The sequence below is a fragment of the Phragmites australis genome, chromosome 6 (genome assembly GCF_958298935.1).
Source record: "Phragmites australis chromosome 6, lpPhrAust1.1, whole genome shotgun sequence".
NCBI classification, from domain to species: domain Eukaryota; kingdom Viridiplantae; phylum Streptophyta; class Magnoliopsida; order Poales; family Poaceae; genus Phragmites; species Phragmites australis.
The window spans coordinates 45,493,837-45,508,735 of record NC_084926.1 but is presented as its reverse complement, the minus strand read 5'-3'; the positions used below and the strand labels follow the sequence as shown (position 1 = coordinate 45,508,735).

The following is a 14,899-nucleotide window of genomic DNA, read 5'->3' as shown; positions in this document are numbered from 1 at the left end:
GATGGTGAGAGATTGAAAGCGTGAGTTTATGCGGAAGAACACGCAATGACGTGCTCCCTTTGCTTGATCAAATGTAGAGCCGCGCAGGGTTATAATAAGGAGATAATGATCTCCATCTCAACGAGATACAGTACACAACAAGCTATCCTAACAACCAGGAGACTAGCTAGGGGAGTTAGCTACCTACTCAACCAAAATTGAATTGTTAACTGTATGACTTACTTATTACCAGGACCATGTATGAGGACAATCTCTCTCTCTCTCTCTCTCTCTCTCTCTCTCTCTCTCGGGACAAGTATTCAGGTTTCTCGTATCGAAACACCTTGTCTCTTCTACCAGCTGATCAGTTTCCGCTCTCGTTCTTGCTTTCCCACAACGGTACGGTGCGTCTCCTGCCGAGTTGTCTCCGATCCGAGCGGTTTTACTCTGCCGGCGCCAATGATGGATGCAGTGAGGTGTTCCTTGTCGGCTCTCACCATCCACCGCCTTCCGTATCTTGCGCTCGCAGTCGATGCCCAGCTTCATCTCCACCGTGTGCAGCTGCTCAGCTCCCTCTTCTTCGATCATCAGGTGCCGTCGTGCCCGCGGCGCCGCGCAAAGCTACGACAGCGCGCGCGTCCACGACGCCCATTATTTGTTGACCTGTACTTGTACGTACGTACACGTCCGTTCCATCGGTATATGAACGAGCATATTGGAACCACGCGTGAGAATAATTATATATTAAGTGCATGTACTTGAGATAGAGCACAAGATAGGAGTGTATGAAACCAAGGGAATGAGAAGAAAAAATGACCCATTGGAACCACGTGACAGAATAATTATATATTAAGTGCATGTAGTTGAGATAACATTTGACGAACAAGGTAAAAGTAAAACCTTTTATTTAGAAAAAAGATAGAAAAAAACTGTATGCCTTATAAAATGAAATGGACCGAGTAATTTGTAGGTAGTCTTAAATGCATCCTGCCTAAATGAACTGTCTCCACGTCCGACATGCGCATATTAATTAGCAGGCCGGCCGGGTTGTCACTATTATAAAACTAGCTAGAAAAACGGCTCCTCAAACGGGACACGACGATATCAGCCCACCAAATTAATTAAATATAATTTTTTGTTTGTCGCATGGAACTCCCTCCGTCAAAATACATCATATTTTTTATTTTACACGGTATTCGATATGTAACTTTAACCATTATTTTTTTAAATATATAAAAATATAATATTATAAAATTATTTTTAAAAATAAATCTACACGTAAGATTTTATGTTTCTAAACTAAATATTTTGGAAGTCATCGATAGTCAAAATTTTTTTAAAAATTAATCGGATCTTAATTAAAATATTAAGTATTTATGACTAAAGTAAGTACCAAGTAGGCATAATTTTTTTCTTGATTTGTAAAAGAAAAGATATACTCCGTTACTATACACTATGTTGCCTTTGACTTTCTAACAAAGGCACACATGTATTTGATTGTGGAAAAGCATCAAGTTTCCTGGGTCTTCCAATTATATCTGGACGGTGCTGCACCTCCCACTGCCATCGACATTCGTGCACTCCTATGTAGTACTATTTGATTGTATTTGGAATTTTCTACCTGTACACAAGGGTGAGAGGAGTGAGGATAGCCCGACTCTGTTAAACCTGATCAAATTACACCTGATTTAATTAACAATTAAGTTGATTAAAACGGAAGTAATTCCGATAGTCACGATATATGTTCAACAAAGTTTAAGACCATAGCATATACCGTTAACAACATAGTTTCATCACAAGATATGAACAGAGTATAAAAATTTTAACTTTTATTATAGACATTGCTCTATGTTTTAGTTTTTACTTAGATCAGAGTTTTCATACGCAGTGGAAAGATACTAATAAAACAAAAGACTTGTGGTACCATTGCCCATAAGGCACCATCGAGACTACCTCAGACATTCAATCTCTACTCCTGGCCATCTCCAGCATCAGTAGGATAAAAGTAACCGTAAACCAGTTCTTTATTACCTGCATCAACTTAAGGGCAGCACCTTAAGTATAAAAGTATTTGTAAGACTTATACAATATGAGTATATATATTCCTAATTCTAAGAATAATGCATTGAGTTGAATAGTAAGGAATAGCCACAAAGTTAAGTGGACTCAACGAAAGGTATTTTAACTAAGTAATCTGACATGAAAAACTAGCATTAACTACAATAAACCTCTTTAATAAAGTAAACTTGCTTATCTCAAATATGTATCAACACGTGTTTCTCCCAGAAGCCCACATACTTTCCATTCCTTTTTTTCCAAACTAAATCAAAAACTCTACGATTGATGCGGATGAAACTTAAGCATGCCCATGACCTAGAGCCCGACAATTCAAATTATTCTTATACCTTATATGAGGTACATCTTTACCCATATGACTCAAGTCTATCCTCTTGGCACCTGAGACAACCATTCTCATACACGAAACTACCCACTTGCACTTGCTCATATGTCACCGGGGTTACTGCGAGCATGTTCCGGACATCTTCGACTCCCCGCCACCTTGCATCTCCTCATACTTTTTCTACGCGTCATAGGGACGCAAGGCAAGCATCAGTACGATATACGATAATCGGCTTATCTTACCAATAGATCGATATGTGGAAGTACGAAAAGTGCTTAAACCAACGACACCAATAGACGATGTTTAAATGATACAAGCGGTCTATGACATCCGAATCTCCTCTCCCGAACTTCCCTAGCACCTGCTCACATCTCGTCTCAATTTTTCTAACTCATGATCCCAACATATCATTTCTTTTTAACTGTAGTTGAAATTTCTGCAGCTCGCGAACGACGGTAACATCCATCGCTCAACTTTTACCGATTATCTATGGAAAGGCTAAGCAATTCTCGTATCACTTTTAAGTTGGACCATGATACGTTATACCCAGGCTACAAGGGTCAGGATTAACAATTTTATCAAGGCAGGCACGATGCAACAAATAGGTTCTACCCGATTCCTGACATCGACTCCTTATCACATGCATTTACGACATATAGCAAAATCTAACATATTGACCAACTATTCACCAAAACATATGAGAGATATGATAGATGGTTGCCTGGTGCTTCCTTGATGCTTCCTGCACAATATGCACAGGACTCCGCTTGTTCATTTATGGCTTCAACCACGTGACACTGTCGGATCGGCTTCTAAATAAAAGAATGAGGCATCGCAATGAGTATGGATGATATACGATGAGAGATTCTCAACAGTGTAGGACCAAAGTGGAGATTCAATGCATCATGACACGAGCGTTAAAGCATTAATTATTTCTTAAGTATGCTTAGTGTTAATCATTTACTAATTTCCTGAAGTAATTAAGCTTAAACAAAGATTAATCATAATTAGAAAGTTAATTGTGCTTAGCATGAGGGTAAATATGTTTAATGAACAGTAATAAAATATGAAGATTAACATATTTGGTTTCATCAACTTTGGAGTTACCAATAATTAATTATGATTTAATGAAACTTAAATGCATTTAATTAATTAAAGAAATTGCAGTACATATTTCATGGTTCCTAGCATTTTTAACATGTAGATAATGTTAAGACAAAGCTAAAAAAATTGGTTTCAAAGTTAGGGCTCCAATTTAATTCCCAAAAAATTGGAAAATTTCACTAATATTCTTCACATACCACTAACTAATTTCTAAATTGTTTCCAACCATATGTTTCATAATAAATTTGTAAGTTTCTTTACAAAGTACCACTTAATATTAAATTTAAAAATTTAGGTTCAAATTAAATTATATGCTAAATTTGCTCAAAACAATTAAACATGATGCTATTGATGCTCATTAATACTTAATGACAGGTTTAAGGATTTTGGGCTGTCACAGACACACACAATGCTCTCCTTTTTCAAAATTTGATTTTTTGTGGCACTTTTTTTTTATCTCACCTGCATATTTTACTTAAAAATTTCCTCAAATCAAATCCTGTACACATAAAATATATTTTGATTTGCTGGATTTGTTCAAATGACGTATGCACCCCGTAGGTACACTTCCTGTACACCTCTGAAAACTGCACAAAGATCATTAAAAATACCTCTATTTTTTCCATTGCAAGATTATTTTATCCTGTGCAAATCATTTTCCAAATTATGCACTGTACGTAACATGTACATTCAACCAAAAATCAGAGGAATATGAGCAAAACATAAGCCGTACACACAAATTCAAAATAAAACCAAGCAACGCACACTGCCACTTCCTCGCAAAAATAAAAATAAAACTCAGTAATTGACTTTTCAAGCTACTGAGGATGGGGATTGGCAAACTCTGCTCAGAAACAAGTTAAAAAAAAACAAGACACTCATACAAGTTGAAGGAAAACAGGATACTCTCAAACAGGAATTCCTTTGTGGGTTCATTCAGTATAAGGGTTGGAACTCAAATAAGGCGCTGGGAAGATACATGGCTGGGAAACAAACCTCTAAGTGAATAATACCTTTGTTGTTCAGCATTGTGAGGAAAAATCATACCACAATAGCGGAAGTGATGAGCACTATATATACCGCTAAAAAATTCCTTCCGTGGAGTGACAATAGGTGATAAACTAACTGCAAGTCAAGAATTAGTGGTCAGAAAGGGATGTTTTCTAGTGAAAGGTACATTTCTATAAAAAGGGGTGATTCTAACCAAGGACAATTTAGCAAAACAAAATTGGAATGGGAGTCAATGATGAAAGCATTCAACACCTTTTCTTTATTTGCCATTTTGCAAAACCAATTTGGCTTATGGTCCAAATTGCTTTAGGTTAAAACCACCTAGAAATATTGGCCATATGACCGGGGAATGGTATTTGGGGGTTGGGATCGGGGTACGTAGTCATATTATGTTGGTATTTGGAGGCTATGTGTGTCGGTTGATATTCCAAACTCTGTGTGGCTTGTTACTATATTTCTTTGAGTACTCAGTCCTGAGATGAACATTATATTGTAATAATGAACAAGACTAGCTACAAGCATCCCAGGCTGGAATAGTTTTTACGTTACCTTAAAAACTGCATTATGCAGTTTTTATTTCGTTTTTAGGACTAGATACATTATATCCAATGCAGCTGAGAGGCATGCGCATGAAGTGTGTGTAGTACGTGCTCCATGCATATGCATCTCTAGCTCTCCACATGGAGATGCATGGAAGTAGACATATATGCATGATGATGCATGCAGGAATTGAATTAATCAAATACTCCTAGCAACAGTTAAGGGCCGTATAATTCGCTAGCTGGTTATATAAATAAGGGGGAAATGCAAAAATCCCAAAAAGTCATTTGGATTTTGACTTCCCCCAGAAATTGTTTTGTTGCAAAAAAAACGCTCCAAAGGTTCGGTTTTGTTGAAAAACACCCTAAAAAATTCAAAACAAAATTAAAATCACAAAAATTGTAAAAAAACACTAGAGACAATTCTAAGACCTTCTGTGATTTTTTTTTCAAAAATAATATCATTTACATCATATTTCATGGAGAGTAAGTTAAAAAAAGAAAAACATGTAGCTCATTTATTAATTCGAGTTAAATGCATAGTTAATTATTTACTAATCTAAAAATCATAAAATCAGTTTTTTTATTCTTCTTACATGATCCTCTATCTTCTAAAAATACATGAAATCTTGAAATAGTTATTGTAACGTGCAGGATTGAGTAAATCTATTGCAGATAGATTAATTCATAACTAATTCATAACACCCCAAAATTAGTGAAACCACTTTTATTAGTTTACTTAAACAATGATTTGTATAGAAAAAATAATGGTAGACATGACAAAGTTAAAATAATATGAGTTAATAAATGTGTTGCACGTTTTTCTTTTTTTCCAACTTCCTCTCCATGAAATATATATGATGCCAATGATATTATTTTTGAAAAAAAAAATCACAGATGTTCTTAGAATTGTCTCTAGTTTTTTTTTAAAAAAAATTTGGAGGATTTTTTCAACAAAGTCAAATTTTTAGGAGTTCTTTTGCAGCAAAATAATTTTTAGGGAGAAAATCAAAATCCAAATAACTTTCAAAGGATTTTGCATTTGTCCCTATAAATAAAGACTCAAGTTGGCGCGCCAGTGGCAGTGGGCCGGCCGGGAAAGACGAAGGAAGGTACTGCTGTGCTGTGAGTCCAGTACTCCAGTGGTCAGCAGGCAGGCTAGCTGTCCCAATGCATGCAAGTCCGGTCCTTCCCGGCCATTAATAGATAGATCGATGCAGAGGGAGATAGATGGATCGATGCAGAGAGAGATAGATTCGCGGTCGCGGGCGTCCAAATTGGATGGAGGATTTACTACTGGTATTGTGATCTCCCTCAGCTCCTACCGGAGAAGGAGATGATGATGCAGAGCCGCGCGCGGTCGGTCGGTCGGTCGGTAACTATTACAGTAAAGCTGCATGCATGCAGTTGCACTGGTGGCACGGTAATCATATCATTAATGCAATTGAATTGAGGAATGTACCATGCATTAGCTATAGCTCCGACCCTCCTTCCCTCCCAGATCCCAGTGGCTCTGCTCTGCAATACTCCAATCTGCATCACTATGTATGTGGAGTATAACAGTAGTGGACTTACAGTGTGTGTAGTACTGGTACTGGTAATATATACTCCAGAAAGATATCATCATGTATCTATCGTACGTACTCTATACTCTAGATAGGAGTATGTGTACAGGCAGCAGCTGGGCGATAGATAGATGAAGAGATGGATGCATGACGAGAGGCCGATCGATCCAGACGCCTCTTCGCCTCGTCGTCGTGGCATTTAACTCGACCATGTGACGTGATTGTGAAGCAGCAGCCACGGCTCCGGCCGGGTCCATATGTAGTTAAAGCGCATTTACTACCATAAATCAGAACCACCAGTACTACTGGTACGTACGGTACGTATATACAGAGAGAGTTACGATGCTGTAGATGGTTGAGTTACGACTGTATAATAAAAAGTATATAATTATTATTATATATATTTGTAATAATATAATTAATATATCTTGTGGATAGTACCTATAATATTTTTGAGATTAGTTGTGCACAGAGATGAATAAGCCACGATCACGTGATAAAAAGTAGTATATAATTACGATTAGAAGGTACAGAGTTACGTCAATATATATTTGCAGTAACTAATTTATCTTGTGCTTAGAAGTTACGTAGTTCACCTCTGTATATACCCTAGTTACGTAGGATAAATTTCATAGCCGTAAATTAGGTGGTGTAAAAGTGACTGCAATTGCACTAGGCACAGGATAAACTTATATAGAGAGAGGGGAGAAGCTACAGATCGACCAGGCTCAATCGATCGCTAGCAGCAGCAGCAGCTTCACACTTCACTAAGCTAGTTCACTAGTGGAGTGTGAGCATCGAGCTGCTTGCAGCAGCGACCAGTCCAAACCAAACCATCAAAAGCTTAAGCTAAGCTAGCTGCACGCACTTATTCCTGCTTATTGCCTGCCTCAGCATCGATCCATCCATCATACAGCAACAAGCTAATAGTATATATAATTAAGCCGGCAAGGGATTGAAGCAATGCAAATGCAGCCGAGAGGCGATCGTCGTGTCGTCGTCGTTGCTGCTAATACTACAATTCACACCATGCCGCGCCTCAGCTGCTTTCCGCTGCTGCTGCTGTTCTTGTTGGTCTTGTTGCTGACCCCCACCACCACTTGTAGCGCTGCAGCCCATAGCACTCGTGCTGCAAACGCGACGAGTACATCTGCCGGCGCTGCAGCTTCAGCCGCGGCCATGCCGAAGCAGCAGCAGCAGCACAAGGCGAAGGCGAAGGCGCCTGCGCTCATCGTGTTCGGCGACTCCATCGTCGACCCCGGGAACAACAACGACATCAACACCATCATCAAGGCCAACTTCCCGCCCTACGGCGACGACTTCCTCAACCACCGACCCACCGGCAGGTTCTGCAACGGCAGGATACCAACCGACTTCATCGGTACGTATAATTTTCCTCTGCAACCAATTCCTTCCTTGTACATCATATGTATGATATCCATCGGCACTACACTTGCTAGCTAGCTAGCTTCTTCATTTTTAGCAAAATTAAGAAGCTTCCATGCATTCATACGTGGAAATTATATGTATACAAGTTTCCCCTTTCCGGCCATGTCGTGCTAGCTAGCTACTCTCCTGTTTTCATACATGACGTATGGAAGATGCATGCAGCCTCAAGGCTGGGCCTCAAGGACCTGCTGCCGGCCTACCTGTCCCCTCAGCTGGACAAGCAAGACCTCCTCACCGGCGTCAGCTTCGCCTCCGGGGGCACCGGATTCGACCCCCTCACGCCGCAGCTCGCGTCCGTGATCTCGCTCCCCGACCAGCTCAACATGTTCCACGAGTACCTGGACAAGGTGCGCGCGGCGGGCGGGGACGCCAAGGCCTCGGAGATCCTGTCCCGGGGCGTCTTCGCCATCTGCGCCGGCAGCGACGACGTGGCCAACACCTACTTCACCATGCGCGCGCGCAGCAACTACGACCACGCCTCCTACGCCCGCCTCTTGGTGCATCACGCCTCGTCATTCGTCGAGGACCTCGTCCGCGCCGGCGCGCGCCGCGTCGCCGTCATCGGCATCCCGCCCATCGGCTGCGTCCCCTCGCAGCGCACCATGTCGGGAGGCCTCGAGCGCAGCTGCTCCGAGGGCCACAACGAGATCGCCGTCGCCTACAACACCGGGCTGGAGAAGGAGCTGGCGGCGCTCCGGGGCAAGTACCCCGGCACGATGCTGGTGTTCATGGACATCTACGGCTTCCTCTACGACATGATGATGCACCCGCGCAGGTACGGCTTCACGGAGTCAACCAGGGGATGCTGCGGCACGGGACTCCTTGAGGTCTCCGTGCTCTGCAACGGAATCACCTCCGCCGTCTGCGACGACGTCGGCGACTACCTCTTCTGGGACAGCTACCACCCCACGGAGAAGGCATACAAGGTCCTCGCCGACTTCGTCTTCGACAACTACGTCAAGCTCATCATCTAAGTAATTAGGAATTGGCTTTGCATTGCATCTAGTATTTTGCTTCCTCTATCTCTGAGATCGAGTCCGGTCCTAGATCTCAATTCATCTGCTTGCAGCTATTCTTTCTTCTGCTCGATCTGCTCTAATGTCCTCGATCACAGCATCCAGCTTAATCATGGTTATTATATTTATTCCAGTCAATTAGCAGCATGATCCTTGTTTAATTTACTCTTGTGTCATTGTAATAGCTAGGACTAGGAGTATAACTTATTTTTTACTACCAGCCTAATGACGACCTTAGGTATCCTTTCCTGTATTTATCTTTCTTGGTTTTCAAGTAATGCGAGTGAGAAATGGACGCCGAGCCTCTCTATTGGTACATATATAGTCGCTCAGACGTACTGATACGTACGTTGACAGCAAACATACATACATAAAGAGTACTCGTGTTGTATTCAACGCTGAAAACTTAAAGAGATATACTTACACATTAGATTGACCAAAAGTTGCATGCCTGTTATTGTTACCCAAACCCCAAGCTGAATTCGATCTATATATATAATTAAGCTCCGGGACCGTAACTGATCCAAAGTTATTGATCTGACTGCAAGCGCTGCACCTCACCCTCCAGCTGAAGCCATGCCATAAGGCATATAGCAACATGGCAGGCCTAAAGCTTTGCAGATGGCAGGCCTGCAACATACGGGGTCAAAGTTGGCATCAGAAAGAAATATACACACTCCATGATCGATGTAGCTGTGGAGACACGCATGCATGTTTCTTCCTCACTTGAGAGATTTAAAAAAATTGCTGGGTAAAGTAGATGGACGTTCACCAACCGAGTTGTTTGGCATTAACGATGCTCGGGCAAGCTGGCGGCGGCGTCGCATTCTCGTTCAAGAAGGGCTCCACCTGATTGGGGTTTCCCCAGACCGGGTACCCCTTGATCTTCCCCTGGTTTTGGAAAAACAAGCCCCAGTTCGATTCCATCGTCACAAGTTTGCATGTGTATACTGGACTACTAAATAATGTTGTGCAGACTCACAAGAACGTTGAGAGCAGCAAGTGTCGCCATCCCTTCACGTGTCCACTGAACAAACAAAATGGAAACGGCATACAGTATTAAACAAAATGGAGACGACGACGACACCACCAGAACTTGCTTCCTGTAATTGTAAATTTGTAATGAGCCAGTGTCGTACCTTGGAGGCTGATGCAATGTGAGGCACAACGACGGCATTCTTCATCTCAGCCAGTCCAGGTTTCATGTAAGGCTCATCCTGTTCAACATGAACATCAAGCTTTAATTTAGTGCTCATGTTGACCTATCGTCCTCGATCAACTTAAGATGATGCATGCATAGAGATCGAGAGTTGCGGCAGCAGCCAAATGGGTTGGGTATATAAATATATATGCTGTGGTTATACTCAATTAGTTACCTCAAAGACGTCAAGACCAACGCGGAACATAGGATTCGCCTTGAGGTGCTCCACCAACGCAACTTCATCGATCACCGGCCCTCGGCTTGCATTCACAAGAACCGCCTCCTGTAAAGTAAATAAATCACCAGCCCACCAATTGCATGAATGAATTCTTTGATTATATATACAACGGGATGGACAAGAAGAATGATCTAGCCCTAGCCTTGTCGACAAACCTTCTTCATGATGGCCAGCCTTTCCGGGTTTATAAGATGGTAAGTAGTCTTGTCCAACACCGGATGCAGACTTATCTGACACACAACAAATTAAAGGACACGAACGTATTCATTATTCTGAAAGGAACATTTGGCCTTTTTGTTTTGCAATAGTAGAGATAATATATCTGACCACATCGGCCTCCCTGAGGACATCCTCCATGGTGGCGGCCCTCTTCCATGTGACAGGCTGCTCACCGTTTGCTTTCAGGAACTGCCCATATGCTGAATAATGTATGCAAACAAGAGATTTTATTGATCAGATTGCTATCACATCATACGACAGCTTATATATATATAAGAGAGAGAGAGAGAGAGAGAGAGAGAGAGAGAGAGAGAGAGAGAGAGAGAGAGAGAGAGAGCTAGCAGTGGCTGCTAATGCTTGCCTGTGACAAACTTCTCAAGGCGTGTGGCCTGATACAGGTCGTAGTAGATGAGATTCATCTTGAAGCCCTCGATCTGGTATTGACAGATTAAAGGACAAGGAGAGCATGGATGGTAATCGATCATTAACTTGGTAAGAGGAGTCAGACCAAATAATCTATATCAGGACTCCAACATACATACATATATATATATATATATATATATATATATATATATATATATATATATATATATATACACGGAGTAGGATGGAATACATAGTAAGTATATACTAATCATGCATGTACCATCATCCTAGCATAAGCAGAGCCAATGCGGCCTGCTCCAATCACTCCAACGGTCTGCCCCTTGAGCAAGTTCCCCACGAACCTAGAATCATTACGGTGCATTAGATTTGAAGAAGCAATTAATTAATTATATATGCAGCACAAACAAGCTAGGCTTAACTAGTCGATCGAGAATGGGGGGAAACAAAATTGGCACTGACAGGTGCGGGAGCCATCCGTCGTAGAGGCCAGCCCTCATGAACTGATCGGCTTCGACGATTCTCCGGGCGGCCGCCAGCGAGAGCGAGGCCGCAAGCTCAGCCGTCGTCTCCGTCAGAACACCCTGCTTATGCAGCAACAATTACAGTAATTGGCACTGACAGGTGTGGATGTGGGTCATATGGTAGCTCAAGGAAGGAACAGCAGCTGACAGGGGTGTTGCCGATGGCGATGCCATTCCTGTTGGCAGCTTGGACGTCGACGTTGTTGTATCCGACGGCCATGTTGCTGAAGGCTGTCCCTCCGGCGCGCTTGAGCGCAGAGAAGAGCACCTCACCCCAGTCCTCTGTGAGCTGCGGGCAGCCATGACATGAGCATCATGGATGATCCATTTAGAAGAAGCTAGCTACCGACGAGGTCATTTAGAATTTATCTACTTGCCTGTCCGATGACACCGTCGCAGCGATCACCTATGAGGGCGAGGATGTCGTCAACGGAGAGGATAGTCTTCTGCTCGGTGCATATCTGCATGGACAAGGCATAGTATTGACTATTGAGGGAGGAGCAGTGCAGTGCAGTGCAGTGCAATGGAGATGGATGGACAAGGGAAAGCAAGGGAGCTCACCTCGAGGCGGCAGTCGTTGTCGGTGAGGAGGCGGATCCATCGGGTGCCCGGCATGGACTTGGTGCTGACGACGCGGTACTTGCCGCTGGGGTTCCACACCTCGATGGAGATGGGCTTCGCCATTGATGCTCTTCAGTCAGAGCCAGAGGGAGCAGAGCAGCAGTAACCTAACAGGGAGGAGGTGGGGACGCTTGCTTGCTACTTGTACTCGGTGAGTGCTCCTGCTCCTGCTCCTGCTCCTGCTCCTTCTCTTCTCCTGCTCTCCTGCTCCGCTCTCCCCTTATCGGTTGGGTGGAGGAGGACAACCTCAAAATTTGTTTATCTGCAAATTAAAATGAGGAGGAGAGCCATGTAATGTATGTTGGAGGATAAGAGAGACAAGTCTAGTTTTTTCTAGACATGAAACTGAGTGGCTCTCGAATGAATACACCACATTTCCTTATCTTCATCAGTCAAGAACTAGAGGAGCACAGAGCGAGCCTTTGGCTCTATTTGGCAGGATCTAGATTCTGTATTTTTTTTTAAGCTAGTCAGATCCAGCTTCAAGAAATCCAGAATCTGAAGTTATATATAAATCAACAGTATTTAGTTAAGTCATTTGATTTTTATTTTAAATAAAAAATAAATGTTTAAATCACTTTATTTTATTATACAAACTTTAAATTCAACATGGATCTCGAATTTGTTTCTTTCTTCACAAAAAGCCCTGGCACTTCCCCCTTCGTCCACCTCCCTGCTAGGGGAACTCCACCAATCACACTATCATAGAAGTAGCGACTGGGAAAGCAAAAATGCAGCAATGAATCGCAAAGCAGCCATGATTCTAAAAATAGGGAGAATCATCACAAAAACATAGCAGTTGGGAGGCAAAGCATCATCCACTTAACAAGAACAAGAGACGCAGTTGATAATCAACCAACTGCAGATCGGATAATTGGTTCGGTTCAGACCACATCATTTAATATTACCTCCAACTCCAAAAGTAATTACAACCATTACCACCACATAAAAGAGTGACTAGCACTGCATCGCAGACATCATCATGAAATCTAAGCATCAGTGCTTCCATGCTCGCTCCTCTACTCAAAAGCCCACTGGTTCTCCCTGCGGATCTCCTCTTCCTCCTCGGGGGTGAAGTCATTCTTGATGTTGAACATCTTGCGGATCTCCTCCGGAGTCTTGCCCTTGATCATGTCTGCAACAGTCTGGCAAGTAAGGTCCAGCAATCCCTTGATGTTCAGATAGTTGGCTGCCTGAAAGTAAAATGCAACACGCGTGCGTGTCAGCAACAGCAACACTAACGACTCAAAGCGCAAGCATAAACTGTCTTCACAACAAAAACATAAGCGCAACACAAGGCAGGCCTACAGATATTGATGTGAAATGATACTCCTAGGTTAAAGATGTTACATCTGAGATAGCACACTGCCTTAGTGAAAACAAAGGAAGACAGGCATACATGATATCAAAGAACAGATCACACAACCAACACCTCCTAGGTTAAACAGGAATTCCAAGTACAGATGTGAATTGTCACATATATCCTATCTCAGTGAAAAATATATCTACACCAAACAATTCTGTACTGTAGCTGGTAGCGATACCGTGAGAAGTACCAGCAGAACTCTTCCCTTTCAAAGAGCACAATGTTTTCCACTGGCTGATCTCGCCACGAATTAATTACCAGCACGGACTGTGGCTAACCAAAACCCAATGCCATGCACATCTGCGACTTGGTATGGATAGAGTCAACTATTGCATTCATCAACTGATGACAAAACAGGAAGCTATCGGCATGGGAAGGATGCAACTCTGCATCCATGCTGTGTTAGATAACAGATTGATCACACTATAAGGGCATAGATAGAATCACAAACCATCAACCTCCCACATTGGTAGTCAAGAGTTGGATAGCAATCACAGCACAATTAAGTCATCTACTACTAGTACTACATAATTCAGATTTATGTAGCTATCAATGCACAATTAAGCAATCTACTACATAATCAAGTTCAGTCTAATCTAATCTAATGTTAGAGCGCAACCTAAACAAGAATAGCCATCATATCGAAAACCGATCTATGATCTGACTGGACAGATTCCAACAGCAACGAACCACAGGTCTAAAAATTGGAGGGGGGGGGGGGGGGGACTAGGGTTGAGGGAGGACGAGGTGAAGGGCAGAGGATTACCAGGATGAGGTCGAAGAGTGTGGCCTGGTCGACCTTGACGAAGTCGGCGTCCCAGTTCTTGAGGTCGTCGCCGGAGGCGTTGGCGGTGTCGTTGTTGTCCTGGGGCTTGGAAGAGGCGGAGGCGTGGACGTGCTTGTTGCAGTACTCGATGACCTTGGAGAGGATCTTGGAGTTGACGTTGGGAAGCGGGATGCCGTTGTCGGCGCAGTCGTCCTCGATCATGTGGCGGATGGTTTGCGACTCCATGGCGACCGCCTCCTCCACCTCGAACTCCTCGCCGTCGGAGCTCTTGAGCATGATCATCTTCTTCTCGCCGTCGGCCGACGCCATCGAAACCCTAGCTGCTTCGGCGGCGGCGGATGGAGATGATGGATTGGGCCGGCCGCGCCCCCGTCTGAACCGGATCCGGAAATACAACTCTGCAACACAACTATCTGTCTCGGCCGTCCATTCGTACCGCAGATATATTTATCTATTCGTTGATTTTCTTATCTATTTTATAATCTTTTTTAA

The 14,899-nt window shown here is 42.9% G+C and overlaps 3 protein-coding genes across 3 annotated transcripts; 1 reads left to right on the top strand and 2 right to left on the bottom strand.

The window, feature by feature from the left end:
• The first annotated feature begins 7,286 nt into the window (after positions 1-7,286).
• Positions 7,287-9,657, top strand: LOC133922888 (GDSL esterase/lipase EXL3-like). Its single transcript, XM_062368417.1, has 2 exons — positions 7,287-7,980; positions 8,211-9,657. Exons 1-2 carry the CDS (start codon positions 7,563-7,565, stop codon positions 9,020-9,022), a joined length of 1,230 nt encoding a protein of 409 aa, XP_062224401.1. The 5' UTR covers positions 7,287-7,562; the 3' UTR covers positions 9,023-9,657.
• On the bottom strand, positions 9,432-12,568 carry LOC133922890 (glycerate dehydrogenase). Its single transcript, XM_062368418.1, has 13 exons — positions 12,195-12,568; positions 12,011-12,094; positions 11,782-11,922; positions 11,572-11,693; positions 11,372-11,453; positions 11,084-11,156; positions 10,831-10,922; positions 10,659-10,733; positions 10,441-10,548; positions 10,204-10,281; positions 10,047-10,091; positions 9,841-9,955; positions 9,432-9,694 (listed from the first exon to the last, which is right to left on the bottom strand). The coding sequence occupies exons 1-13, from the start codon at positions 12,315-12,317 to the stop codon at positions 9,672-9,674; spliced, it is 1,161 nt and encodes a 386-aa protein (XP_062224402.1). The 5' UTR covers positions 12,318-12,568; the 3' UTR covers positions 9,432-9,671.
• A 485-nt stretch (positions 12,569-13,053) lies between these two features.
• LOC133922891 (SKP1-like protein 1) lies at positions 13,054-14,834 on the bottom strand. The gene is made up of 2 exons (XM_062368419.1): positions 14,387-14,834; positions 13,054-13,447 (listed from the first exon to the last, which is right to left on the bottom strand). The coding sequence occupies exons 1-2, from the start codon at positions 14,714-14,716 to the stop codon at positions 13,274-13,276; spliced, it is 504 nt and encodes a 167-aa protein (XP_062224403.1). The 5' UTR covers positions 14,717-14,834; the 3' UTR covers positions 13,054-13,273.
• Positions 14,835-14,899: the final 65 nt, after the last annotated feature.

Bases quoted from the DNA above. Each gene is read 5' to 3' on its own strand.
- LOC133922888 (XM_062368417.1), top strand. From the start codon at position 7,563: ATGCAAATGCAGCCGAGAGGCGATCGTCGTGTCGTCGTCGTTGCTGCT. The intron at 7,981-8,210 runs GTACGTATAATT...AGATGCATGCAG, and splicing joins GATACCAACCGACTTCATCG to CCTCAAGGCTGGGCCTCAAG.
- LOC133922890 (XM_062368418.1), bottom strand. From the start codon at position 12,317: ATGGCGAAGCCCATCTCCATCGAGGTGTGGAACCCCAGCGGCAAGTAC. The intron at 10,282-10,440 runs GTAACTAATTGA...CATGTTGAACAG, and splicing joins TTGGTCTTGACGTCTTTGAG to GATGAGCCTTACATGAAACC. The intron at 9,695-9,840 runs GTTGGTGAACGT...CGTATGTTGCAG, and splicing joins CGTTAATGCCAAACAACTCG to GCCTGCCATCTGCAAAGCTT.
- LOC133922891 (XM_062368419.1), bottom strand. From the start codon at position 14,716: ATGGCGTCGGCCGACGGCGAGAAGAAGATGATCATGCTCAAGAGCTCC. The intron at 13,448-14,386 runs GTAATCCTCTGC...TTTTACTTTCAG, and splicing joins CACTCTTCGACCTCATCCTG to GCAGCCAACTATCTGAACAT.